This window comes from Malaclemys terrapin, chromosome 1 (genome assembly GCF_027887155.1).
Source record: "Malaclemys terrapin pileata isolate rMalTer1 chromosome 1, rMalTer1.hap1, whole genome shotgun sequence".
Lineage (NCBI taxonomy): Eukaryota > Metazoa > Chordata > Testudines > Emydidae > Malaclemys > Malaclemys terrapin.
In genome coordinates this window covers 315,864,925-315,891,940 of record NC_071505.1, presented here as the reverse complement: position 1 = coordinate 315,891,940, position 27,016 = coordinate 315,864,925, and the positions used below count along the sequence as shown (strand labels likewise).

The 27,016-nt window shown below is 40.4% G+C and overlaps 1 protein-coding gene across 3 annotated transcripts in view; it reads right to left on the bottom strand.

The window, feature by feature from the left end:
* Positions 1 to 2,603: 2,603 nt before the first annotated feature.
* POGLUT3 (protein O-glucosyltransferase 3) overlaps positions 2,604 to 27,016 on the bottom strand; it is a 68,834-nt gene continuing 44,421 nt past the window's right edge. The window contains exons 1-9 of one of the 3 annotated variants that reach the window (XM_054015517.1): positions 18,866 to 18,954; positions 15,604 to 15,677; positions 13,918 to 14,115; positions 11,879 to 12,165; positions 10,522 to 10,738; positions 8,426 to 8,622; positions 6,403 to 6,597; positions 5,193 to 5,297; positions 2,604 to 3,876 (exon numbers count right to left, since the gene is read on the bottom strand). In XM_054015517.1, coding sequence (XP_053871492.1) covers positions 3,751 to 3,876; positions 5,193 to 5,297; positions 6,403 to 6,597; positions 8,426 to 8,622; positions 10,522 to 10,738; positions 11,879 to 12,165; positions 13,918 to 14,041 — 1,251 coding nt within the window. In that variant the 5' untranslated portion in view covers positions 14,042 to 14,115; positions 15,604 to 15,677; positions 18,866 to 18,954 and the 3' untranslated portion in view covers positions 2,604 to 3,750. Of the gene's footprint in view, positions 3,877 to 5,192; positions 5,298 to 6,402; positions 6,598 to 8,425; positions 8,623 to 10,521; positions 10,739 to 11,878; positions 12,166 to 13,917; positions 14,116 to 15,603; positions 15,678 to 18,865; positions 19,179 to 27,016 lie in introns of those variants that run through there. The other 2 variants (XM_054015516.1, XM_054015518.1) reach the window with 2 other exon arrangements.

Genomic DNA, 27,016 nt, shown 5'->3' with positions numbered 1-27,016 from the left:
CCAACTAAAACCTCTCCAGTGCATCATCAAGGATTTACAACCTATCCTGAAGGATGGTCTCTCACTCTCTCAGACCTTGGAGACAAGCCAGTCCTCACCTACAGACAGCCCTCCAACCTGAAGCAAATACTCACCAGCAACTACACACCACACAACAAAAACAGCAACCCAGGAACCAAACCCTGCTACAAACGCCAGTGCCAACTCTGTACACATATCTATTCAAGGGACACCATCATAGGACGTATCCACATCAGCCACACCATCCGGGGCTCGCTCACCTGCACATCTACCAATGTGATATATGCCATCATGTGCCAGCAATGCCTCTCTGCCACATACATTGGCCAAACCAGACAGTCTCTATGCAAAAGAATAAATGGAAACAAATCTGACATCAGGAATCATAACATTCAAAAACCAGTAGGAGAACACTTCAATCTCTCTGGTCACTCAATAACAGATCTAAAAGTGGCAATTCTTCAATAAAAAAAACTTCAAAAATAGACTCCAACGAGAAGCTGCAGAACTGGAATTAATTTGCAAACTGGATACCATCAAATTAGGCCTGAATAAAGACTGGGAGTGCTTGGGTCATTACAAAACCTAAACTTAATTTCCCCAGTACTAATTTCTCTCTACTGTTACTCATACCTTGTCAACTGTCTGTAACGGGCCACTCTCTTACCGCTTCAAAAGTTATTTTTCCTCCCTTGGTATCCTGCTGTTAATTGATTTATCTCATTAGACTGATCTCACACTTGGTAAAGCAACCCCCATCCTTTCATGTATTTATACCTGCTCCTGTATAGAGAGACAAGGTGGGTGATGTAATATCTTTTATTGGACCAACTTCTGTTGGTCAGAGAGACAAGCTTTTGAGCCACACAGAGCTCTTCTTCTGGTCTGGGAAAGGTACTCCAAGCATCTCAAATAAATGCAGTGCAGATTGTTTAGCATAAGTAGTTAGCACATAGTCTAAGGGACAATTCAAGGTAGAAATAATGAGGAGTCCTTGTGGCACCGTAGAGACTAACAAATTTATTTGAGCATAAGCTTTTAGGGGCTAAAACCCACTTCATTGGATGCATGCAGTGGAAAATACAGTAGGAAAATATATATACACAGAGAACATGAAAAATAGGTGTTGCCATACCAACTGTAACGAGGGTGATTAAGGTGAGCTATTATCAGCACAAGAAAAAAAACTTTTGTAGTGATAATCAGGATGGTCCATTTCCAACCGTTGACAAGAAGGTGAGAGTAGCAGAGGGGGGAAAAATTAGCATGGGAAAACAGTTTTCTTTTGTGTAATGACCCATCCACTCCCAGTCTTAAAGCCTAATTTAATGGTGTCTAGTTTGCAAATTAATTCCAATTCTGCAGTTTTTCATTGGAGTCTGTTTTTGAAGTTTTTTTGTTTGTTTGTGACTTTGAGATCTGTAATTGAGTGACCAGTGAGGTTGAAGTGTTCTCCAATTGGTTTTTGAATGTTATAATTCTTGATGTCTGATTTGTGTCCATTTATTCTTTTGCGTAGAGACTGTCCGGTTTGGCCAATGTACATGGCAGAAGGGCATTGCTGGCACATGATGGCATATATCACATTGGTAGATGTGCAGGTGAACGAGCCTCTGAAAGTGTGGCTGATTAATCACCCTCGTTACAGTTGGTATGGCAACACCCATTTTTTCATGTTCTCTGTGTATATACATTTTCCTACTGTATCTTCCACTGCATGCATCCGATGAAGTGGGTTTTAGCTCATGAAAGCTTACGCTCAAATAAATTTGTTAGTCTCTAAGGTGCCACAAATACTCCTTGTTCTTTTTGCTGATACAGACTAACATGGCTACCACTCTGGAATCTTTTCCTACACAGACATTCAGAGAAATTTCCCCCCAAGCATAGTGTTGTTATGAAGACCTTTCATTTTTTGGATCTCTGTTCTGAAACATGAACAAAATTGTTGTTTCATCCATCTGGTATGACAATTCATGGCTTAATTTCCCTTGATTAGCACAGTAATGTATTTTTTAAAAATACTGATCAATGCAGATGAAAAGTAGATTGACAATGCCACATAAACATGCTAAACTCTGCAAATCTTGATTCTGTCTGGTAAAGGGCATACTAGTCAGGTCATGTCAGCATAGTACAGTAATGTAGAGAGTGATATGTTACCATGAAAGACGGACAAGAAATGTGCTGCACATGGAGAAGAAAGAAGGAGCAGAAACCTGATTTCAGGTATCTGGTTCAGCAGTGTAACCCTGTTTCTGAACTGGATGTAGGAAGCTTTATGACAGCAAATGAATGCCACATGTATTTTCTGGAGCCAAATTTGTTTAGCATACTGAACTATATTTGTGGTTCTGTTTGGTTTCTAGGACTTATTTCCATGCCAAATAAAACTCAAACTATTTATTCCAGTGTAGAACTAAACCCTGTAAAGTGACTGGTAGTGCCAGATGTTTCATCTAAGGAAATGTAACGAATGATTACAAGGAGAGCATCTAGAGTCCAGATGTTCCATGCTTGATAATCATTATTGTTCTAATACAGAAGTTGTGAGTTTTGTGTTCTGAAGAAACCATGCAACATCAGCGCTAAATGAACTGGTTTGTTTATTTTATATATTTTCCCCTCCATTTTCTTGGTTCTGTATAGCAGATACAAATGTCAATGCCATGTTTGCATTTTTTCCATGTGCCTGTATCAGAAAAATGAATAATAAATATTTTACAGTCAAACAAGAGCCACCCTTGAAATACCTTCTCACACATTCAGAACAGCTACATTTATCTGAGCTCCTGTCCCCTCCCTCAACAGCCAAAAAACCCCTCATATCTAAATTACGGTAATACACCACATTCCTCATGAGTCATTTTCACACTCACACACCACTTACCCAGTTGTTTTGACACCTTCCACAAATACTTAGACTAAATGGGGGTTGTACTAAGCATTTATTTAGCATTTTAGGTGCTTGACTCAGCAGGGGCAGGTTGTTTTGTGGGAAAGGGTTCACCTCTAATACATGGTAGGCCTCAGGACCCGATTTACACTACGTCTACACGAAGTAGCTATACCGGCATAGGCTCTGTAGCAGATCAGGGAACTGAACCCAGGTCTCTTGAGTTTCAGGCAAGTGTCCTGACCATAGTAGGATCATATTTTCAATATCTATACAATCTACAGTAGGGGTGAAGGTATCTCATTTTGGTCACATGTGGAGGTTGGAAGAATATCACCACCATTTTTTACCCCCAATCTGACTCTTGATTTGGACAACTTTTCACTAGGATCTGAATGGAGATCACAAGATTTATCTGACATGGACCATCAAATAAACATCAGATGGTAATACCAGATTTGGAACTTGCAAACCTAAAATGATCCACATTGTGTCTACGGTTACAAATCTGCTGTATATATAGTATTCAGCTTAATACTGTGGTAGAATAATTTCTGGTTTTAAAAAGTTATTTTCAGTAGAAAATAGAAATCAGTAGATGACTTAATAGAGAAATCTAATACTGTTCTGTTGTGTGAGAAATGCTCCTGTAAAAGAACTTGCACGAACTCGTATATCATAGGCAGAGTGAATAAAGGTGTGCAAATACAATAAGAGCGCTTAACCAAGAATGTTCCCCAGTGCACAAGTATGTCCTAGATTTCACAGCTTAAATCCCATGTATATTTTTGCATCCTTAGTGAAACCAGAGTGGTTTTCTTCATTTGGTACAGTTATAGATCTTCCCTTAAAGGCTTTTTCCTATGGCAATTGCAGACGGAGGTGCTGTCATCAGGCTGAGGTACAAGTTCCATTCCATCTCTTATTTCAGGTTGGCTGGCTTGGTGCTTGGCATATTTCTGAAATATGCAAGTGACATTTAAGGGAGCTGACACAATAGCATGTAATTCATGTAACAGAATTCTCCTCCCCTTCCATTCTCAAGCCTTGCTTTAAACACTGCTTCCTACATCAGTTACAGTCTGTTTACTAGGTTTTCATTGAAACACCTACTAATAAACTAAACTGGATCTGGAACTTCCTTTAATGTTTTGTCTTATGTCCTATTAAATGTCAGCTTTAATACTGTCATCAACAGTATGAAACCGCTTAATATAAAACACATGCAAATGATCGGTCATATTTTTGCACACTAAACAGTCCAAAAAGTGAGGTCATTAACTGAGCATTCATAGGAAATCTGATTCTGTATAGCAGAACAGCAAAGCAATTCAATACCCATAGAGAGTAGAGGGTTTCGGAGTCAAATTAGAATTCTGCTTCTTGAAGTGAAAGTCATGTAAACTGCACCATGCACAAACTGGTTGGATCTATACCCTTTTGTTCAATCCTGCATCTCTTTCACATACCCTCTTGGATGGCTAGTTGTCATCTTAGATGCTTCCCAAGTCCCCTCTGCTAACCCCATTTCTGTGGACAACACTCCTTCTTCTGCTCTCCCCTGCTCCTCAGGCTGTGACCAACTCCTGTTACTCCTTCTTTCACAATATCTCTGTAATTCAATTAATAATGGGCCCAACCTTCCATTTCCATGTGCAAATCCATAGAAGGAAGCTAAAAGGGAGGATCCCTGTGGGGTTCTCAGTTTTCTCCGCAATTGTTACATTGTTGAGTATGATTTGCTCACCACCAAGAAACAGGCCACGGGGACAGCCCACAAATTCCCTGGATCCCCCAGAATCAGTGTGAGACTAGTGCCATTTGCAACCGACTTGAGTCTTTGGCCTGCCCTGCTACGTGGCAGCACAGCTGCCATATTGCCAAGGCTTCCTTTTCCAGTAACCAGAACCAGGGCCTCCCAAAGAATCAATGCCATGTTGGGACATTGGTTCAGAGGATGAAGTTGGAGCTAGCAAAAGGAGGAACACTAGCCAAAGGGTCAAAGGCCAACAGAAGATCACCTGTCTTAATCAGAAATAAAGCACTACAAAACACAGAATACAAAGCAGATGGGGTGGGAAATCATGAGAGCCCTTTCACAGTAGGATTGCTGGTAGCTCAGCTTGCATCCCAATAATAATAAGGTACATTCTGCCAGAGTTCTTGGATGATCCCTTACAACCTATCATGAACAACGTCTTAAGAATAGAAAACTGTAGGGCTAGAACTAGTAGCAGCTAAGCGAAAACGTAACCAAATGACACACTGTACTAACCTGGAACACTTTGTAATAATAGCAGTAAAGCCTGTGAGGCTGCAGTAATTCTCTTGCAACTAACTGTCCTTCTTTAGCAATCTTCCTAGCTTTTTCATCATTTACCTGAGAAATTGGAAAGAAACAGCAGTGAATAATAGAGCAATCAGTGAATCAATTAAATTCCAGCATGATAACTCTCATTAAGAGGGCTGTTCAGATCTGTAGTAATAACTGGAATGCTATCCAATGTACAATTACTGATATAGTGCAAGAACACATTATTTAGTTCCAGGTTTTTAGAATTTATCAGTATGCTTGCATGGTCACAAAGACATTGATATCTTTAGGGCTGCTGGTAAGAGTATTGGTGGCCAATTGTATATATTTGGAAAAATCAGTCAGTTACCGCTCTACTGTATTGTCCAAGTCACAGCCCAGTTCATAAGCAGGTTTGATGTCTCTCACACAGATTTGGTTACACAGAATACAGAACTGTAGTTTTTGTCTTTTCCTACAGCATGTAATTAAGTGTTTCTGTTTCCAGCTTTGTTCTTTGTGAAGCTTTTCAACTGAACCATCCTTGATTACACACGTGGAATGTGTTTTGGTGATGTGGGTAGTGTACTAAGCATTTTTATTCATGTACTTGTATTCAAGAGTTTTAGAGCTTCATTTCAAAGCTTGTAATGCCCTTCATCTGGTCCTTTGTGAACAACTACAGTACTCAGAACTAAAACATTTCTTGTGTTTCTCACACTGCTAGTTTCAGCTATATTCTACATCACCACATATTTATAAATAGCCCGTCTCTCTCATTCTATGTTACAGGAAGGTATTATTTTGGTACATCTGAACAGGATATCTGCATTAATAATTTCTACTCTGTGATCACAGCATTTGAAAAAAAAATTAATCCAAGGTTTGAAAGCAATCTTTAAAGATCTGAAAATGTATTTAAAGTTGTTCTATAGCAAAACATTTAAGCACATGCCTAAAGTTAAGGCTGTACTTAAGTGATTTCCTGAATGTGGATATTTACCTGAATTGGGGCCTTACTTTCATTTAATTAAATGAATAATAATAGCAATATATACACCCTTTATCTGAATATCTCAGTGCAGAGTTGATGCAGAACACAGATTTAGCAATACAAAAGGAAAAGGACCACTAGGAATGCGCTTGTTTATGTCAATGTATCCCTTTTAACTTTGTTGGTAACAACACTTACCTTAGCCCATTTTATTTTTTCGAGCAAGTCATCAAGGCTTCTTTTAATTGGAACATAATGTTTCCATGGTTTTAATTCACTGTAGAAGTGCTCATAGTATTGAGAGGTTTGTTTCAGTACTAGACTGTCACCCAACATGAGGTATGGGAATCTGTACGCTGCTACTGTCCCATCTACATTCACTTGATATTTGTACTGTAAAGTGAAAACAAAGAAGCAAAAAAGGAGAAAAAATATTTTGAATCAAAATATCTCATCTTTCAGCCTATTTAGTGTTAGATATATGCACAGTCTCAAAACATCCTGGAAATAATAAATATCTAGAGAAAGGCACCATCTTGTGGTTTAGGCCCAAGACTGGTAATTAAGAACCTTTGGATTCTAATCATGGATCTGACACAGATTCCTTACAAGATTTTAGGCAAATCATTTAGCCTCTATGCCTCAGTGTCCTCACTTACCTATTCCACCGGGCTGACCTCAGGGTCAATTAAAAACGAACCAAATACTGCTCACCCTAATAGTGCCACAGAAGTCAATAAATAAAGCAAGATGGATATGGTTCAATATTTGTGAAGTGAAAGCCCAGTAAAAAAACCCAAAACAACTGACAGTAGGGGTAAGAAAATCAAATGCTTTCATCTAGGTGCCCACCAAAGCTTTTCAGGTCATCCATATCAGCTCCATGTTTTATATACATGAATTCCAAATATTATGCAGTTTATTATGAAGAACTTAACCCCTGGTTGTCCTCAGTTCACATCACAAAACCACGACACAATTCACATGGACACCATGATGGGCATTCTGTTAAGAAGAGGGCTGGGACAAGGATAGCTGTAATTTAGTTCTAGTCTATATCTCTCATGATAATCTCTCATTTCAAGAGGACCAAATTTATCCTCAATTAAAAGTAAACAGAGTAGTAGTAAACATTGCACTAAAAGTAATATATGGTGTTCACTTTGGAGAGGGCTGTTTTTAGCATTTTTGATATAATCCATGGGGCAGAACCTCAGTTGGCATAAAATATAATAGCTACTGAAGTCAATGCAGCTGTGACAATTTATACCAGCTGAGGCTATGCCCCCTTTATTTCCAGAGATTGATAACTCTCCTGCAACTTTGTTTACAGGATCGCTGTTCACTTTCCCATAAGGATCAGCAGATTCATTACATTCTATTAAAGCCACTAAATCAAAATTAAAATTTTGTAAGGCAAATATAAGGTTTAAAATAATTGCAAATGATAATATTTTTAATATATTATTAGAGACTCTGAGTTGAATCAGTCCCCAAATGCTCTCCTCTCCATCTCCTCACTCACAAGCCTTCCCCTTGAGGTGGTGTGACTTCATACCATCCCCAATGAGTGGCACAACATAACCCAAGCAGTTTCAGAGGACAGAAACAGAACACTGAAGCCAACCATGCCTGCCTGTTTTGTGAATCACATTTGAAGAATATGAAGAAGAAATAACATTATGGCTAAATCCAGCTGCCAGGAAACTCTGACTGCAGATGTCTACGCATGAGCAAAGTTAAAGAGGACACTTCACATCCTCCCCCTCCCCTGCTGCTGACATAGCAATTGAAGGAGTTGCAGGTTCAAATAAATCAGCAACATTCAATATACTTTTCTGACGCGCTGCTACAAGAACTGGTTTTGAAATACACAGTGCACCTACATCTATATAAAACATGCCCACTGTTTGCATGTTAAATAAGAAATGTACACAGTACAGGGGGTCAGAAATCTGAGTACAAGGCCTGAGCCAAAGCCCACTAAAGTCAAAGAGACCACAATGGATAGCACAGTATGTTTTTTTTAAAGGATGTTTTACACAATGTTTTTACTTATGGGTAAAATATCTATTTTGTATGGCCGCATATGCCCAGGGCAGCATCGCTGTTTCAAACACTGAAATGCAATCAGCAAAGTTAAAAAGGAAAGCTGCCTCTCTTCAGTTAGTAACCATTTAACTGCAAAGTAAGCCTATGTCTGCAATATAATGTGACAAACCTTAAAGAAGTCAAAGAATCCCATGAGCTGAGCCTTTCCCAGCTCTTTCTCCTTGTCTTGGAAGAAGAAAAATCCTGTTATTCCAGCATCTAGTAGTTCTGGATTCTCCTTAGATAGCTGCACCAATTGAAGACGTTCTTCTCGGCTGTCTCGACCTCTAAAGAAAGCTCGCTCTGTTTTGTTGTGCCAGAAAGGGCCTACAGATAATGAATGAGATGGGGGGGGGAGACAGCCTTGAAATCTTTAAGTTACACATGCTCATACATTCAATATAAATTTGTTATGATATCAGGGTCACGCTCCCATGTATGGTAAAACAGGTATCAACATAACTTCTATTATGAACTTGTTAGTTAAAGAAACATTTAAACCTAACTGGTAAATATTTGCCCTGCCCTGAAGTTTTAGCATGGAAAAAAATTCTTAAAATGTAAAATTTAAGTCTTTTTTTCTTTTAAGAAACAAAAAGAGCTCTGTGAAGCTTGAACGCTTGTCCGTTCCACCAACAGAAGTTGGTCCTATAAAAGATATTACCTCACCTATATTGTCTCTAAGAAAATTGTCTTATTTAATTAATTAAAAATATTTGTCTGAGCAAGAGACCTTCAATCTTAAAAGTCCACCCAAACAGGGGCGAGGGATAGCTCAGTGGTTTGAGCATTGGTCTGCTAAACCCAGGGTTGTGAGTTCAATCCTTGAGGGGGCCATTTAGAGATCTGGGGCAAAATTCTGTCTGGGGATTGGTCCTGCTTTGAGCAGGGGGTTGGACTAGATGACCTCCCGAGGTCCCTTCTAACCCTGATATCCTATGATATCCCAACACATAATTCCACTCCAACTTTAGTAACCTCTGTTAAGCAGCCAATTTTGCCAGACCTTTGAGGGGTCACTTAAAGGTGACCTACAGAGGGGGGAAAAAAAGGTGTTGCATCCTTTTTTGTATCTTTACAATATACAGAGAAATCCTGTAAGATTTTCATTCTGCTTGTTGTTATACTTTTAGAAATATCCAAAATGTCAAATCTTGCCTTTCCTGTTTGTGCTGGTAGTCTCTGTGGAGGACCCAGAGAAGTGGATGGGAGCCGCTTATTCTATCCTTAATTGAAGGAACAGGTATACTGAGTCGTTAACAGAGACCTTGTGTCCAAACTGTTTATCAGGTATTTGAATTAAGTAAATATTTGGTGAAGGAGAGGGAGCTTTAAACTGTCTAAATAAACATCACTTCCTTGGTCAGGTTTCATTTTTTTGGTGCTCATCACGTCATATTCTTAATTCCCTAAGCGGCCATAGAGGCTCCCAGGAACAAGAGAATTTTTCTAATGTTCAAACAAACAAATAGGGGGAAAAAAAGCCTGGCCCTTGAGGTTTTCTTTATACACACACAATATTTTTCCATTTTTCAGTGTAGTGAAGGCTGCCTTGCAAGAGGTTATGCATTCATTTTCACAGTTTAATTTAAACAATTACAACAACAGCCCAAATCCCCTCTCAGGAATTGGACTAATATTTGGTTAAAGCATTCTAAAGCACTTTACTGGATGAAGGGAGTTATAATCATGATATTTACATCTGTCAAGAAACCACAGTAACTACACTTTACGGGTGCTTATTTTCTTAAAAACATTCCAGTGCAAAATGTAATAATTGTATTTGGCATACTAACATGACAGAGCATAAATCACTTCAAAAGGATTTTTATGGTCTGCTTTGTGAACTTTTATACCTGTAGGAGGAAGAGATTCTTTTTAACACAAAGTATTGCTTCCAGAACCCAAATGGGAGACTGTTAATTTAAAAGTCAATGGTGTTGCATGGGTGTAACTAAAGTCTGAATTAAAGGCCAAATTTTCAAGCCTGAGTGCCTAACGTCAGACTTTGAAATCCATAGTTAGGCACTAAATATGAGCATTTTCAGCTCCCATTGATTTCAGTGTGTTCAGCACTTCTGAAAATCAGGCCACTCTTATTTAGATATTTATATAAGTTATCCTGCTTTGAAAATTTTGCCCAATATCTCTCTTTACATATATTCTGTTACTTCACCTTTGATGGGGTTATGAATTGATTTGTAAAGTCTATGAATTCTAATTTACCTGTGTTTCCTTGAATAGAAAGGAGGTCATTTGTAACACCACGTAGGGTTTCAAGTGTTGAATGGGTTATATCATATGTTGGAAGGACTGGGTCTCTTGAATCCACAGAGCCACACCATGAAATGATAGGTATAGGGCCAGGCGTATCATTAGCTGTTCGATGTTCCATTGGCCAATCTCCAACATTAAGATAAAACTCTACATCAGGGAGACGAACCTAGAAAAATATCCAATACAGGACAATTACAGAAAGGTTTATGCTTCAACTACTCATGCTTTAAAAGTAAAGTACCGTCATCAGTTTTCTTGTGTCATAGAATCAATCATTTTCAGTGTTGTTGTAGCCATGCTGGTCTCTGGATATGAGAGAGACAAGGTAGGAGAGGAAGTATCTTTTATTCCACCAATTTCTGATGGTGGAAGGGAGAATACTGTAGGAGACTACTTAAAATGAGGTGGGCAATTAAGGGGTATCAGACAGTAAAGCGTGTTACAAATTGTTGTAATGGGCTCATTATTTACCCAACTGCTGGATACCCCTTAAATGTCCAGGGCCGGCTTTAGGCACCGCGGGGCCCAATTCGAAGGAGCTGCCGCTGAAGTCCTGCCAAAGACAACGGCAACGATTGAGCTGCTGACGACGACAGTGCCGGGACTTCAGCGGCAGCTCAATTGGCTGCTGGTGCCTTTGGCGGCACTTCAGCGGAGGGACCTTCCTCCGCGGCAGTGATTGAGCTGCCGCCGTTGACAGCGGCGAGAGTTCGGGGGCAGCTCCTTCGGGACGTTGCGGGGCCCAATTCTGGGGAATCAGCTGAATCGCCCTAAAACCGGCTCTGTAAATGTCCACTTCATTTTAAGTGGCCTCCTATAGCATATGTGAAACCCCTATGCTTAACAATCTGTCCTAACTTGTATTTAGCTCTGACACTCTAGTTACCTTCCCCAGACCTGAAGAACAGCTCTGTGAAGCTCAAAAGCTTGTCCCTTCCACCAACAGAAGTTGGTCCAATAAAAGATTTTCTCTCACCTATCTTGTCTCTCACAATCAGTCAATGATCAGCATTATTTGAGATAAAGACACTGACTACAGCCTCAACCCTGCAAGCCATCTGTGCAATTGGAGTTCCAATTCAGGAAAGCCTGTAGAATCGTAGTGCCTGCAGTTTTCCTACTGACTTCAATGACTTCAGGCTTCCTAAACAGATGATATCATGCAGATGCAGAAATAAAAATAAAATTTTAGTTTAATAATTAAATATGCAGCAGTCGTTTAAGGTTTGTATGAAAATAAAAGTATGAATATAATATCCAAATGGTAACAAATCTGTGTGATCCAAAAGTCTTATATAGCGGGTACCTTTCTTGCCAATGAGAGCAACATTTCATCTGAGAACATTTTGAAGTCTGTGTACTTCCCTAAGGAACGACGGTAGATGTGATTATTGAGAACAGTGTAATGAACAATAGCACCTCTCGTTTGCCCAAACCTTGTTGGGACTTCATGAAGCATCCGCTGAAGGTTGATGGTGGGAAAAGAAGTGAAGTCCTTAGTAACTTGAGGCTCCTGGGATGGACAAGAGAGAATATTCTGCCAGGTCTGAGAATCTTCTTCTGGACACTCACAATACTCATGATAAACAGGCCCTGCAGAACACAAAGCAATGAGAATGTATGACTTCTGTGACAGTCTCATCTTACAATGCCCAAGACTCCTGATGGATACAAAAATCTAAAACTAGAGCTGGTGGAAGTCTTTTTTTTGTTTGTTTGTTTTTTAGAATAAAAAGACCATCTTTACCAACAAATATTTTCTTGGAAAATTTCCTCTTTCTAAATTGTCTGGGTTTTTGATGAAAAAAAATAAAAAATTTGTCATGGAAAATATTTACCATTTTTCAATCATCTCTACTGAAAAAACAAAGTTGTGTACCAATGTCATGCTATCTGCCAGTGAGCCAGAATGCCTATTTAAAGCATCCATCAATATTATTATTCAGCTGTACAGCTTAATTTATCAGTATTTTAACCTTTATTTAGAACTTTATGGTGCCACAGTCTTTACATTTAGTGTGAGGTGCTTTCTTTTATGTATAATTAATCATGTAGTCTGTCCTTTTGGATCAGTGTGGATTTATACACTATAATAAGGACTAAGCATTTAAGTAAACTTTATTCCATGAACTTCTAGCTAAAAACAAGTACTGTACTCTGTCACACTAGTGACTATGTAAGTATGCTCCAGCACCAGTAGCCAGGCTACTGTCTTGCTGCAGTTGGACCACATCACACTTATCTACTGTCAACTTCACTTGACATCCACAGTACTCCAATTTTTCAAAACTTTTCATAGTCTTGCATCAACATTTTTTACTGTTGTATCAATCTATTACCCCATCTGCACCTACTCTGGCTACGGTTCTGTCCTCTCCAGGCGAGCAGTAGTGGAAACAGGGAGGAAATTTGCTTTCATTTTTGCTGTTCCAAACTATCTGAAACTCATCCTCCAATTTACTGCCTTTCTTTAAATCTCATCTTAAACCCATTTTTGCTTCAGTTTTGAAGTGTTTTATAATAGTGTGTACATAGGATGCTATACACACACACACACACACACACACACACACACACACACACACCCCTTTGATCAGGAGAAGGAAAGAGTGGGAAATGATGCTGAAGAAGTAGTTTTGTTTTCAGTGTTCATCCTTTTCCCTTGGTCGGCAACCAATCAACTGTGAGAAGAGAGGAGACGACCAAAGAAGCAGACCAGAAATTTGAAAACAGTTTGCATTATTTTCCCCTTTTAAGTGGAACTTAGAGTGTAGGGACCAGCATTGATCTTAACTGGGCCTGTAGGAAGAAAAAAGGAGAGAACATGGGGCTGGTTATAAGATTTTAATGTCTAGAAAGGACCATGCTTTAGAAATCAAAGGTAAGAATATTTGTTCAGTCCATCTTACAGTAAGATGGACTGAACAAATTATGAATTGCTGGGAACAACATGGATTTCCTTGCTTTACTAGGTGAGGTTTCCTTTAGACAAATATAGCACTCACAGCTAGACCACAGATGAAGAAGTTTTGTCTCTGCTGTGGCACTCCACAAAACCTGAAGGTCACCCTGCAACAAGAGCTAGGGAGGCATGTTCTGAGGCAGGACCTGAAGTTCAGGGACCATGGTCTACATGCTTAAATATTTATGTCCCATAACTTGGCAATGATCTATATGTAGATTATTTCTGCTCCTTTAATCTGTGTAAGAGGAAGGCTGTGTAAGGGGCTGCTTAAACCAGAAAAAGCATTGGTACCTCCAGTTTGTTACCATTTCCTACTAGCCAAAGTTTAGTCCATAACATTTCTGTAGCTGTCACCATAAAATGGTAAACTGAAAACTTACCTTTCAAAATATAAGGAGACTGAGCTACGTGTTCATTACCATAAAGTACCTCAATCTTTAACCCTTCATTGACACTCCCATACATCCGATACTGTATAAGAAATGACCCATCATTCCTATCCATAAGGTTAGGGATGTGGATCCGGATGACTTCTTTGGGGGAAAGTGCTTTAACTCCCACTTTAAACTGTGTTCTTCCTGAAAAGAAGAAAATAAAAATAGCTGTAGACACTGCATGCTATTAGGGTTACTTAAATGAAAAAAAAAGATGTATCAAATTCTGCTCTGAATTATACCAGTGTAAAGCTGAAATAACTCTATAAAACTCAGACATTTCTCTGGATTTACCCTGTAAGCTATTCTGAGTGCATAAATTTAGCAGTCATGCTTTATAAGATACACCAACATTAATTTCCAAGAACGTATGTAAGAGGAAGAGATCAATCACCCTGTCAAGTTTTCCTGATCATCATATGTCTAATATAAATGGACAAATCACAGATGAAAAGAAGCAAGATGTAAGTTAGCTTGAGGTGTGACAGTTACAATGCAGTAAGCATGTCTTAAATGTTTTGAAGCAAAAATTAACTTTGTTATTCAGAGTTCAAGTTAATACTGTGAGGATATGTTAGTTCCTCGGGAATCAGAGAGAAGGAAAACCTGGATAAAACCCAATAGGAGTGAAGAATACTTGCCAGCTGGTGGGAAGGCACTTGCAGCATGCAGGAGTCAAAAACAAAATCATACAACCATACGGTCAGAAGGGACCACAAGAGTCATCTAGTCTAACCCCCTGCCAAGATGCAGGATTTGAGAAAGACTTATTCCTCCAAGTGGAAGAGATTCTTCATAAGGACAGCTGGCACTCCTCTCCATCCAGTGCTGGTGGTCCAGGCAGGGCAGGGGCAGGGACTTGGGGGAAGGCGGTGGAATGGTGGCGGGGCGAGGGCACTGCAGGGGCAGGAAGAGGCGGGGGGTGGGCAAGCACCCACCCGGCAGAGGGGAAGATGGCGCCATAGGGGTGAGTGGCGGGCAGGCCGGGGGTGAAGGGGCAAGCGAATGGGCGGGAAGGAGAGCAGTGGGTGGGGGACTGAGGAGGGACGCAGCAAGCCAACGGCAGGCCAGGGGATGAGAAAGGGCGCGGTGAGGGGGGGCCAAGCGGGGAAGGGACGGGACCTGGGGCAGAGTGGGGGAGGAGCCTGGGAGGAGTGGGGGTGGACTGTGGGCGTGGTTGATGGCACCCCAATGTGTCCCAATATATTTTAGTGTGGTGATCTGGTCACCCTAACGGGACCCCTCTGGCCTCCTGACTCCCTGATTAGCCTGCCCACCCTGTCAATCAGGCTGACCTGGAGCATTGGCCTCTCCCCATTGTTCCTGGGGATTGTTAGTCTCAGGGCCTGATTTCCCATTGACCCTTCCCCTTTCTTTTGGTACTGGGAGCTAGCCAACCAAAACACCCCCACTGAGTTTTAATAAGGCGACAACAGTCCCCTTACACCTGGAACAGCCTTTCTACCATGTTGAAAATGGTAGTGCCTCATACATTGGTGCCAGGGTTCTCAATACCAGTTCTTTTCTTGATGTTAAGAGTTTATCAGTGCTGGCTTTTGGCATTGCATGCCTGCTAGAGGGGGCATTCATGGATGTTCACTTCTTTGATACCTGATTGGACATGGTACTCACTTCTTCGGGATCCGAAGTGACCTCAATTGATTACTCCAGAAAGTGAAGCTTAAGCATCCCGTGACTTGTGCATCCTGGTGGAAAAGGAATTGCATACTGTCCACTGCTCCAGAGTTTAGCTTTCACCCAAGCAGAATAAACACCTGCTATGACCATCAGTTAGTGGTCTCAAACCACTACAGGAGCGGCGGGGCTTAGTACAATTTTACAGGGCAATCTATACATGGGGGTCTTCTTCCTTTTTGATTTTTTTAAACTGACAATTTAGGTAGATAGAAAGATTTTCTACCAGAAGGGTAGAAGATTATCTGGTAATCAGATGAACTAGTAGAAGAATTAGTGAACACTGAGAAGGTACAGATTGGACACCGCTGGGTTCCATCTTGCTGCCTGGTTAAGAGAGAGCTGATGGAGGGAGGAGGCAGAGGTTACATGTGCAGTCTCGACAGACACTGCTAATGCAAAGACTCTGGGCTCATGCACGTGAGTCATGTGTTTACCTACAGAGGGATTTACACTTACTCAAAGAAGAATTATATATATGCATCACAATGTATATTGATATATCCAAGTAATATGTTATAGGTAATTGAGGCCTGGTATGAATGATGCATACTTGACATGAAAACATGCATTGCAAGTTGGGAACCGAAGCAAGAACTTAAGGTCAATAACTATTAGAACTATTTGTGCAAAAACAATCTAGTTATGTTCTGAGAAAAATATGGAGAATCAGCAGAAAAGTAAACACCACCAGCTGGACTGATAAAAATTATATAAGAATTGGAGGAAATAGCATGCCTTGAATCATGGCAGCCCGCCCAGGATTGTCTCTTTGGAATTGTGAGTAGAAGGTCTAGTAAACAAAGGCAAATAACCGATAATGTGACGGAATGGACTATAAATGGTTGCCTATGATTTCAGCAAGTCGGAGTCGTTTATTGATCCAGAGCCCGTGTGGATACAGATGTGGTTTTTGCCAGCTCCCCACATCTTATGATCTTATAATCAGAAGGAATCTTGATTGGCCATCAGGACCATTCTGACCTGTGGACTCTGGTATAATATGTTTGGGGTATGAATGTGGAGTGAGTAAGGTTTGTTTTGTAATCAATAAAGAGCATTTAGATTATTATATACCAACACTGTGTCCGGTATCTGCCTGCTCCCCATTCCGTAGGGAGAGCTCTACTCCGGGTCTAACATGTGGTGGAGAATGCGTGGGGGGAGGAAGGGGGAATATTAAGGAGTGCCGGATTTTGAGACGGGTTCTTACAGTGTTGGGGGAGTCCTTATTTAAGACTAATAAGGGTGACTCCTTATTTGTGAAATTTGTGAAGAAGAAAAAAAAAAAAAGCACGTGGGGAGATACCTCATGGTATTATTGTAATAATGTTGAAAACACTGTTTAAGAAGAGAAGTAAAGGGATGAAAGAGGCGCTCTGTTTCCTGCCATTTCCTCCCCCTGCTGTCTCCAGGACCCCGTTTATTACTTGTATATAAATTTAGATAAACACACATTCCTTTGTTTAGTATAGGCCTGTTTAACAACTTTTGACTAGGAAGGGCTGTCTGATTTTGAATATGGGCTAATAATATCATAAAGGGAAAATTCACAACTTTACATATAATGTTATATACATTTCACCATCATGTTATTGACCAACGAGCTAGTTTTCAAATGATACCTCACAAGACATATTTAGTACAAAGATTATTACAATGGTGAGTATGGTATGAATACAGGGGTGCTTTCTGTCACAAAGGTTAAGAGGTGATTTGATCCTGGTCTACAAGTACACACATAGGGAAGAGATTTCTGGTAGTAGATGGCTTTTTATCGGAAAGAGGCCTAATGAGATCCAATTATTGGATGCTGAAGCTAGGCAATTCAGACCAGAAGTGTCATATTTTTAACAGGGAGAATAATTAACCAGTGAAATAAAATGGATTCTCCTCCCTCACTTTAAGTCTTTAAATCAAGAGTTAATATCTTTCTAAAATATATGCAGTAGCTCAAATAGAAGTTATAAGCTTGATGCAGAAATTACTGGGTGAGGTTCTATGGCCTGTGTTATGCAAGAGGTCAGACTAGATCATAATGGTCCCTTCTAGCATTAAAATCTACGTTTCATTCTACATAAATTTAATACTGGAGGCAGATTAGTACTTTATATCTGATCTGGTAACATTCTGATCCATAGCAGGAATGATTTCTTAATCTTGTACTTGAAAAGAAGCATAGTATTGCCAACTTAACATGAGTTTTAGAGATGGGAGGCCTGAGTCCTCGCTCTACCTCAGATTTCCTCTGTTATCTTGGGTAAATTACTCACATTTCTCTTAGTTTCCTCATCTGTGACATGGAGATAATAATGCATATGTATCTACTAGCCACACAGGGGTGTTGTGAGATGTAATTAGTTTACAGAAAAGCAGTGTATTAGTGCTAAGTATTATTATTAATTACAATTCTTACTGACATTTCTCAGATAGAAGTTTTGAGACTTTTGAAGCACAAGGAGGCTGAGAGGCATAGGTGACCACACTAAGGACCTGATTCTGATCTCACACTAGTTAAGTGCCTCAAGCTATTTCACATACACACAGAGTAGACAAGAGAAGGAGAAAGTCCTGCTATTTTTCCACAGCAGGAACGAGAAGGCTGTGACCAATGAACAGCCAGGCAATATTTTCAAAAGTTATTTGATCTGTGTGGCTGGATTAGAGATAGTTAGTTTGTCCCTACCACTGAAACACAGAGTATTGGAACTGCTGTACCTAAAGACTGGTCCCCGGAGGCTAATTTATTCGGAACACCCTGTTTTAATGCTGCTAATTGTCTGCTAGTATTTAGGACACTGGCGAGAAGATGCAGGGTTGCATGGCAAGCCCTCAACTCGTGTTAAGTTGCATGGAAAGACAGGTTTCATGGACAGTAGAATCGTAATGTAGGATTTTAATGTTTTCGGTGAGCTTATCACAGAGTGAGACTTTGTGTGTTTAAACGTAGGTGTATTATTGTGAAATGCGTCTGACGTTGCGAGATGAAAACGCAGCAGTGATTGAGCCTGGGTTACTGGAGCCTCGGGCGCTAGGAAGGGGACAGGGTAGGGAGAAAAACTTAAGGCTCTTTGGATCCGCTTCTCATCTTGAGTCAACTCCTTCAGGTGACACTTTCCTCAGCCCCAGCCCGCCCTGAGCCTGGAGAACAAAAGCCACCGCCAGGGGCGGGGGCAAAGAGCAGCCGCATGCACAGTACCTGGGGGGGAGCGGGTGAGGTTCTGTCCGGCTGCGCTGACCGCCTGGATGTAGAAATACCTGACGGGCATCGTGAGCTCCGCTTCCAGCCCGGGCCCCCAAACCAGGCTCCTCTCTGCACTGACAGGGCCTGGAGGCGCCTCCGCCACTCGCAAGAGCAGCAGGAGGAGAAGCTGCAGCGGCAGCTGCTGCCACGACGGGAGCACAGAGGCGCCGCTGCGCCCCATTCTCCGGCCCGGCATGGAGGGGTGGGCGGGCGCGGAGCTCACAACTTTTGGGGCCGGGGGCTCGGGGAGAGACGAGCTGGCTGCCTTTGATTGGAGGGTGCTGTGGCCAATCGGGCGAGAGAGCAACGACCTCGCTTTTTCGCTGCCCACCCGGCGGCGGAGCGCGGGCTCTGCCCGCGGAGGGGCCCGGCCGTGCGGGTGGCGCGCGCTGTACCTAGCGCTGGGGCCCGGGACGCGCGGCGGAAGGGGGATCATCCCCCTCGGCGCCCGCCCCACCGGCCGGTTCCGCGCGGAGTCCGGCAGTGAAGCCGCTGAAGCCACTCCGCTGAGACTGGCTGTTCCCGTCCCTCGTCCTCGTCACGCCCCCACTCTCCTTAACGGGCTCTGAGCTGTGACTTTTGGGAGTGCTGGGTCAGCTGGTCTTTCGCCTTCTCCCTCGCTGTGCACCCGAGGCACGGGGCTGTCCCACACGTGCTAGCAGCAGGGCTGAGTGGGCCAGTCTGAACAGAGAGATGCTCCCATTGCATGGTAGTTTATGTTCTCTCAGATCCTATTCTTATATTTTAGAAAAACACCAACCAACCCCTATTTTTAATCCAGGTATATGTCAAAATATATGTATCTTTGAATATTTAAGTTAAAATAATAATTGAAGGGTGCTTCCTGTCAAATCAATCAGGGTATCCAAGTGTGTTGTTGGATCCATACATAGACGCCATTATGTATGGAGTACAGACACACAAATACGCAATATGTTGTTTCACACTCCTATTCAGCTTTACAGTGACATCTCAAAAGAGAATCTAGGCCATGTTTCAGCAAAGCACTTAAGAATGGAGAATCCTTTCCTCCCACAATTTGCCTAACTTCCCACCCACTCTGCCCACTGAGGCTGCATTATGCGAAATATCAATTAATAGTATCTAAAACTGGCTGCTCAACATGCTTTTTCATACCCCAGACCATGAATTAACTTTTCCTTTCTTGTTGCTAGGCCATTTTGGTAGGTGGCTCATGGTCCCACCAGCAGAGTGTAAAACAGGTTCCCAAACTAGAGCTTTCCTGAAGTGGGATTCATGATCTCTCAGCCTTGTGGCATTTGGGAAACAAGGAACCATACTTCATGGGGGGAGCAACTTGGTAGCAGCCCCATGCTTGATTGATCCTTTCATGTGTCTAGCAAAAGGAAGGTTCCCTCTCTTGTCCTCTCACTACATGTAAAGATCACAATGATATTCACACATATCATTGCAAATGTTTTAAAAACTATTCTGTTTCAATGATGTTTGGCTACTGCTCAGAATACAGTGCGTAGATTGTTACAGAGAACATTTCATCTCCGATTGAAGAGAAGGCATTTGTGCCCCAAATGGCTATCTACCATAAAGAGAAAAAAGTATGGACTATAGTACAACTGCAGATATGGACATCTAATAATTGACAATCTATAGCCGTTTAGCTCCACTGCCAGTACTTGGCAGTTTAACGATTCAAGTCATTCATCTGCACAAGTTATTCCTCTGTGCATAGGTGTCTGAAAGTTGGCTAAATCAGACACACAGTTCTTGTAATACACTGAAAACTCGAGTGTATCCTTGGACATGCCTAGAGCTTATGAAGGATTATGCTTGGATGCTTAATTCTAAATCTTTTAATGCTCTTAGCATTGTTTGGCATCAGTATCCTGAAAGCATCATTAAGATACACCTCTACCTCGATATAACGCTGTCCTCGAGAGCCAAAAAATCTTATTGTTTTATAGGTGAAACCACGTTATATCGAACTTGCTTTGACCCGACAGAATGCGCAGCCCTGCCTCCTTGGAGCATTGCTTTACCGCGTTATATCAGAATTCCTGTTATATCGGGTCACATTATATCGGGGTATAGGTGTATTGTAAAAGCTTAAAATAGTTAAGCATGAGTTATTGAGTGCACAGATAAAACCAGTACAAACATTTATTAAGCAATATGCACCATTTATTTCAAACCAGTCATTTTCAGTATAAATATCCTATAATATATAAGCATTTATAGAATATATTCTAGCTAAAAAAAAGGCTTAGAAGACATAACAGGCCACATTCACCACTGGGCAAAATATGGTATAGCTCCGTTCAGTTTAGGAAAGCTGCATCTTCTTATTGAAAGGGATTAATTTGACCTCATGTTTTTATATGAGTGACTCTTAACAAAATTACATCAGCCCTATGTAAACATTAGTTACCAGCCACTCTGACCCACCACAGTCTTGCACAACTAATTTAGGACCAAATTCTAAACTATTTTGATTTCTTTGTAAGGCCCTCAGTTTTCATCATATACCTAGCACTGTATTTAATGAAAGCCTCCTTTATGCATCCAGTGTGAGAACTTAGTCCAAAATCCACCATATGGGTAGAAAATATTTACAAGTATAAACATTCAAATAATCCAATTTAATGGAGCAAATCATATGACCATTTATCTCCCTGTAAACATGTATCATAACAGAAAACTCTTACTTAGTATTAATTGGTTTATTAATCTTATGGTATGGAACTCTGTATATATGGTGTAAAACCATGTACATAAAATAGTCATAGCATTTCTCATCAGAACAGCACATTTTACAAGTTTACATTTACATGACAATTATTTCCTTCCAATACTGTATGCACCAGTCTGTATGTGCAAATCATTCCAAAATAGATACCACTTAAAGAACAATTCTGAATATAAATATGTAGTTTATATTAGTCTTATGTACAACCAAAGAAAATAAAGTATATAACAACAATATTTATACATCAAAACACTTTCAAAGTACAGCTCCACTTCTTTAACGAAGTATACAATATAAAAAATAAGGGTACCAATTGTCTAATACAATATTTTTCATGTGGAGCATTCAGTGATACAAACTTTGCTTGCTTTGCCTAAAATATATTACTTTAAAATATCAGGCCATTGTCTTTCCAGTTATAAAAATATAATTTGTGTCTTAGATAATTTTATTAAATGAAAAAATATAGAGAAAATTCTGGAATGAGATTAATTAGAGACCAGATGTGAAGTTAGTGAAGATTAAGTACAAATAAACTTAAGTACAGCACTCTGCCCAATCTTCAGCCAGCACAGTAGTTCCTAGGACTGCTTTGTTGGTGCAATTTATAGTAGCTTTTTGGGCTGTTCTAAGATATGCTAAGGACTGTTTTAGCCCCCTGTTGGGCTGAGGGCTAGGGGAGATGGAAAAGTGATTTAGAGTCACCTTTGCTTTCCCACTAACAGTGCTGTGCCCAGCATGAACTACATGCAGATAAGGATTGAGCCCATGAAGTGTAGGAAATGAAACACAGGAAATAAAACAGAAGAGAACCAAGTTACAGAATTTTTTAGAATTTTTGTTCAATTTAGTGGTGTGTGTGTGTGTGTGTGTGTGTGTGTGAGAGAGAGTGTGAGTGAGTGAGTGAGTGAGTGAGATTACTATCCACAAAGCTATACAGGAAAAAAATCCCTGGCCACTTAGTATATAAGAGCTCAATCCAACTCTTACTGAAGTCAATGGAGATACTTCCATATCATTACACAATAAAAAGCTCCACATTCATCTTCCTTTTCTTCATAAAATATATATTTAAAAAAAAGATTTGTGAGAATTTATCTTTTGCTTGCAAAAGAAAATGACAGGTTTAAATACTTTTAAAATTTAAAATGGCCAAATTGAGCTTGCATAAATCAACATAGCTTCAATAAAGTCAATGGACCAACACTGATTTACACCAGCACAGGATCTGGCCCAAAATGTGTTACATGTTTATGCCCATCCAGGAACCATCAAAACACCTTTCAGATGAGATCTCACTCTCAATCTTGTATTACAGGATCTCACAGTTCTGATTCTTTATCAGTCTCACAAAGATAGTATTCATCATCCGTGGTGGTATCAGTGTCCGAGTCTGAATAAACCATCGGTTCTTCTCGATAGATGTCAATTGGGTCTCTTGGGGATGAAGCATCTACTGACATTTTGCTCCTAGCAGAACTTGAGTTCAAGAGCTCAGCCCTCTTTAAAGAATCACTCTCTTCATTTCTCAGAAAGCCAGGGTTTTTAAGAAGACACGGTCTCCATAATCTCCCTTCTGTGAGTGATCTCTTGATATTTTCCAGGAACGCCAGTTGTTGTTCTTTTCCAAATATACCAAACTCAATAGAAGGATACATCACACGTCTAGTGCCGTAGGTGGTAGTCCTCTCATCATATGAAGCCCAGTTTTCATTTTCATCACAAGAGCACAGCTCAGAATAAGATTTAAACTTTCTACTGTACCTGCTTTTTTTAGGTAGACAGTTACTTCCAGAGACAAGGTTGTCATGGGAATCTTGAGTATAGGTGCTTTCAGAAAAGTGACGTTCACGTTGATTCTTTGCATAACTCATGCGTGACTGATTACTGTACAGGTTTGCATTTTTTAAACTCTTTGACCGATGGAGGTTTTGATCATGATCACATTCATCTGGGGAAAGGGCCTGTTTCTGTGAACAGACACTTGCCTGCAAATTTGTTATAAATGTGTTTGAGTTTTTGTCAGTTAAAAATGGCAATAGTAGAGGACCATGGGAACTACCAGTACTGGTTCTCTTTTGATTGCCTGATGAATCTGCTTCGGTAGCTCTGGAAAAGATGGTTTGATTTCTGTTTGCCAACCCCTGGACAAGTTTTTGGGAATTCTTACTTCTTGCAGCGATTTCCTTTGGAAATAGGGTTGTGGGGCTCAGCATGCTTTCCACTTCATTCTCGTTTTGTTTGGGGTTGTTGACTTCTCTTCTCTGGTTGCATGAATTTGCAAAAGGCCCTTGATTCTGGTTTTTAACTAACAATGGAGAGTCATCATTAGTTTGTGATCTCTTATTCTTCTCAGATATTTTGTGAACAGGGCTGTCACAAACACCAGGGGTCAGATTTTGATTCTGGTCTTCATTTCCTGTTTGGAGAAACAGCTGGGTAGAAGCAGGGGAATGCAATGTGTTGTGGGTCATGTTAATCTCTAAAGAAGTGATACCTCCATCGTTCTGTGAAAATATATTACTTACGTGTGGTTTTGGGTTTACATTTTTACTACAAAATTTTCGGCTTGTTTTGTAAATGGCTGCCACTTCATTTTTAACTGAGGGCCTGTTTTTCCTTTTTTCTATATCACTGACTTTCTCTCTAGTGCCATCAGACTTAAGCTTATTTTCGCTCACTGCACTCTGCAGCAGTTGCAGATCCTGTGTGACACTGGAGAGTTTATCTTTAGACTCAACATTCTGTCTATCTTCACTGGACATCACAGCTTTCTGCAAACTAGTGCAATCTTTGTCCATCTGAGTGTTCAGGGATATTTGCTCTTGTTTAGTTTTGCGGCTCACTAGATCATGTGCGTCTGGGATACCTATTTTGGCTGGTTGAAGTATAGGTTTAGCTGCAGAAACTGTGCCTAGCTCAAATGGTTTGTTCTGTGAATTTGGAAGCATTTTTCTATCAGAAATTAATTCTTCATCTGTTCTATTTCTGGAACTTTCAGCTCCTAATAGAAATCCAGTACATTTATTGTTATATAGGGAAATGCTTTGGTGTTGAAAATATGATCTCTCTTTGGCTCCTGCATCATGCCTAGATTTACTTTCAGCAGAGGTTATTGGTGTATTATTGACTGCAGACTCTCTATGACTTTTTCCTTCATGGGAACTATTTTTATCTAACTGGGGTGGTAAAATATTCTGATTGTTGCTCCCTTTTACTTTAATAAATTGCTGGCAATTTTTGGAGTCTCTGTTTTGCACACTATTAGTATTAATTGCAGAAGTAAAATTAAAAACATTCTCTGGAGGGTCTTTGTGTTTTGGGGCGGTTGACAAAGTGGAGGTTAATGGTGTGTCAGTATGCAAAATGTTCTCCTTCTCTTTACTTTCTTTACCTGAAGAAAAGCATATATCAATATTTTGGTTGTGTGAAGCAGTAGAAATTGCCTTAACGGAAGTATCCGCTTCTGCAGTGGATTCTGGATCACGAATAGAAGTGTCTGATGTCACCATGTCAGGAAGTACAAGTGTGCTTTCTTTTAATGCAAGCCCTGGTGAAATATCTTTCTTATTATGTACAATGCTTGTTGACTGTGAAGTACATACTTTCTCAGTGCTGGGAGAAAAATGTGAGCTTTCCTGATCAGTGTCAACAGCTCCTGTCTTTGCATTCTGGGGTGTCACTGAAGCTGCAAGAGTTTGATCAGGAGAATGTGGGTGTCTCTCTTTTTCTAAGGTGCTAGGAAAAGCTACATTTGCTAAACCGATGCGAACTTCAGAGTTCTTGTTTCGCATTTTGGGTGATTTAGATTTTTCTGTGTAAAGAGGTAAAGCTGCGATCTCTGGATCATCTAGAAAGAGGTTACACAATGTTCTTGAATGACTCCGTGGTAAGGTGTAATAAATTGAAACCAACTCGTGATATTCGACATGATCCTCATCACCAGAAACTGTAAATGTGCTAATAGTTTTATATTTCTGCAAAGAATCCCCCATTTCCTTTTCCAAACAGTCTGAAAATACTGGGGATTCTTTTTGGTTTACAAGTTTCTCTCTCTCTGATTCAGAGACAACTGTACTACCACTTAAGGAGTGGCTAGGGCTCCTGTTTAGAGGCAAAGGGCGCTCCTTAATTTGCAGGACATTTTCTTTGATATCTGTAATACCATCTAAAGGTATTGGTCTTATTGAGGAATGTGCTGATCCTAAAGAAGATATTTTATCTCCTTGATTAAAAGAAAAGGAGTTCTGCTTCTCTACATGATCCCATATGGCTGTTTTGCTTTTAGGGAAAGAGATGGACATATCTGACATTACACTGCCAGCAATGCTAGCTGATTTTCTAGGTAAAGTGTAATAAATGACACGAGGCTCCGGTGACTCAGGGTTGCTTTTACCAGGAGAGCCAGAAATGCTGCTACTATTCGTGTGTCTCAGTAAGCTTCCTTGCCTATAGAGCCTTTCAATACATGATGCATTTTGTCTTGTTTTTCCATTTTCTCTTTCCAAACAAAAATAGTTTAAACTACGTTCAGCAATCTCTGGGCCTCTGTCAAAACTACGTGCATAAATATTCTCACAATTCCTGTTTTGTGAACCACCAGTAGTTAATTGACTATTATGGTCTTTGCTGGCTAAAATGTTTTGATCTTTGGGTTTCTCCTGGGGAATAACTTTTGCAACAACACCTACCAACTCAACTACTTCCCCACCTTCTGCTGGAGCTTCAGTAACTCTGCAATTCACTGAAGAATTAGTTGGAGTTTCTAAAGATTTCAGATAGCTCTTATGAGAAAAGGCTTGTAGAGAGCCTTGTGAACTATGAGACAGAAGTTCTGGCGGACTGGGCAGTATGCTTTGATGGTTTGCCAACGTTTCAGTAATTGGAGCAGAATGAACTGATGCATTACTTTGTAGAATATCTACCTGGAAAGACTCTCCCTTAGGAGTGATATGATCAGTAGTTTCTGCTCTCCGGCTTCCTAATTTAATGCCTTTTCTTTTTGCTGAATTAAGCAGATGATGTTCCCATTGCTTCAGATTTGAAAGAAATGATCCCCTTCTGCTCTCATCAGCTGACAGAAGAGAAGGGGCCTGATTAAGTTCACTGTGAGCAGGAAGATCATTTTCCTTTCTTTGTAGGTTTCTTTTACAACTCTTTGATATGTTATTTTTTGTAATCTCTCTTGTGGCGGTGAGCTGGGTTTGTCTCCTTGAACTCAGTGAGAGAGGTGAATTAAGAAGAGATGTGCTGTTTTGCAAGGCAGCAGTGTTATTAGAAGGAGAAATCTGGGGATCAATGGTATTTTTTGTATCCACTTGCTGAGAAACTGGCTGTAATATTATGTCTTTAATACTTTTCTGGTCTGCCTTGCCTGATAG